The sequence below is a fragment of the Austrofundulus limnaeus genome, unplaced genomic scaffold (genome assembly GCF_001266775.1).
Source record: "Austrofundulus limnaeus strain Quisiro unplaced genomic scaffold, Austrofundulus_limnaeus-1.0 Scaffold37, whole genome shotgun sequence".
In the NCBI taxonomy this organism is placed as follows: domain Eukaryota; kingdom Metazoa; phylum Chordata; class Actinopteri; order Cyprinodontiformes; family Rivulidae; genus Austrofundulus; species Austrofundulus limnaeus.
Window position 1 is genome coordinate 751,392 of NW_013952439.1, and position 1,424 is coordinate 752,815.

General features: G+C 36.8%; 1 protein-coding gene across 4 annotated transcripts in view; it reads right to left on the reverse strand.

Moving 5' to 3' along the window:
- Window positions 1-203: 203 nt before the first annotated feature.
- The window catches only part of gucy2d (guanylate cyclase 2D, retinal), a 19,292-nt gene continuing 18,071 nt past the window's right edge, over window positions 204-1,424 (reverse strand). For all 4 annotated transcript variants that reach the window (XM_014006688.1, XM_014006687.1, XM_014006686.1 and 1 more), the window contains 4 exons: window positions 1,266-1,364; window positions 594-688; window positions 426-508; window positions 204-306 (listed from right to left, as the gene is read on the reverse strand). In XM_014006688.1, coding sequence (XP_013862142.1) covers window positions 228-306; window positions 426-508; window positions 594-688; window positions 1,266-1,364 — 356 coding nt within the window. In that variant the 3' untranslated portion in view covers window positions 204-227. The remainder of the gene's footprint in view (window positions 307-425; window positions 509-593; window positions 689-1,265; window positions 1,365-1,424) is intronic.

Below are 1,424 nucleotides of genomic sequence, written 5' to 3' on the forward strand. Positions count from 1 at the left end.
TACAGATGGTGGCTGATTACTGCTCCATTTCTGCACCCAGAAGCCAAAGTTTTAGTCCTGCTTTGCTGTGAAACATAAATTAAATGATAATATTCAGGTAAAACAAAAATGTTTGGAATATATATACTTTTGACAAATTTCCATTAGTWTGAAATCATTCTCACTGGTTGTGAGCAGTTTTTAGTTGTTTTTTTTTTTTTTTACCCAAAATCTTCCCTAATTATTTGTTAGTTTGTTTTCTTCTGTCGATCCAAGAACTTCTGTCTTCTGTCAGCTGGGATCTCTTCCAAAGTAACGCCGTGATTTCTGCATTAGGAAATAAGGCTTAAATAAGTCGTTTATTTGCAGTACATTGTGGTACATCCATCAGAACATATGCAGCATAATTATCAAAGTTAAAATCAGGTAAAAAACAAAGTTCTCACTCTTTCTTTTCTATGGGAACTGGTAGAGACTTGTTGAAATCGTCCTTCCCCACCAACCAATATGTGGTCTCAACACCTTTTCCCTAAAATTAGATCATCATTAATGTTTATTAATATTACAGACAAAAGTGGTTGTGTGTTTTCTGTGCAGAGCTCTTTGATTCTTACCTTTAACTCCGTCAGTCCTCTGACCTGGATCTTGTAGCCCATCTTCAAACTGTTCAGGAGCTTAACTGTGGTTTCATTGACATGGATTCTGTAAGCTGTTAAAAAATAAAATAATAATAATATGTCAGGTAAACAAAACAGTGTATCTTGAGTGGTTTTCAACACATGTCTGGCTGTAATGTGATGTTTCACCACTTGGTGACAGCAGATCATCCATAACAGCTCTTTTCAGTGAGAGTTTATACACTTTCAGAGTGTAATCATGTATGAAAAATAAATATAATAGAGTCAAGAAAACGTAAAAAAGGCCAAAAAATGCAAGAACACTTTTTCTAATAAAATGTAACGTCAAGTGAAGAAATGTCAGGTTTAATTTAAACCACAAAGAAAGATTTTAGGTCATTATATTTTTCTAAATTTCTCAGGATACACCGAAAAGAAAATGAATCGTTCACATAATTTATTCCAAAACTTCAACTTAATCTTTAATTCTAATGATGGTGTTAAGAGATTAGTGAGTGCTGCTCTTTTAAAACCCTGTTTGACCTCCAGCAGCATGCAGAGTGCAGTACACCTGTTCACCTGTCCTCCAGCCCAGTCCACACAAAATAACACAAACACACACACACACACACAATATGCTGTATAATCAAATAAACGGAGGACACTCACGCAAACTTGTGGACTCCATTCGAGATGTTGTGTTGACAGTGTCTCCGAACAGACAGTATCGAGGCATCGTTAGGCCGACTACACCTGCTACAACTGGGCCTGAAATCACACACACACACACGCGCGCGCACACACACACACACACACACACACACACAC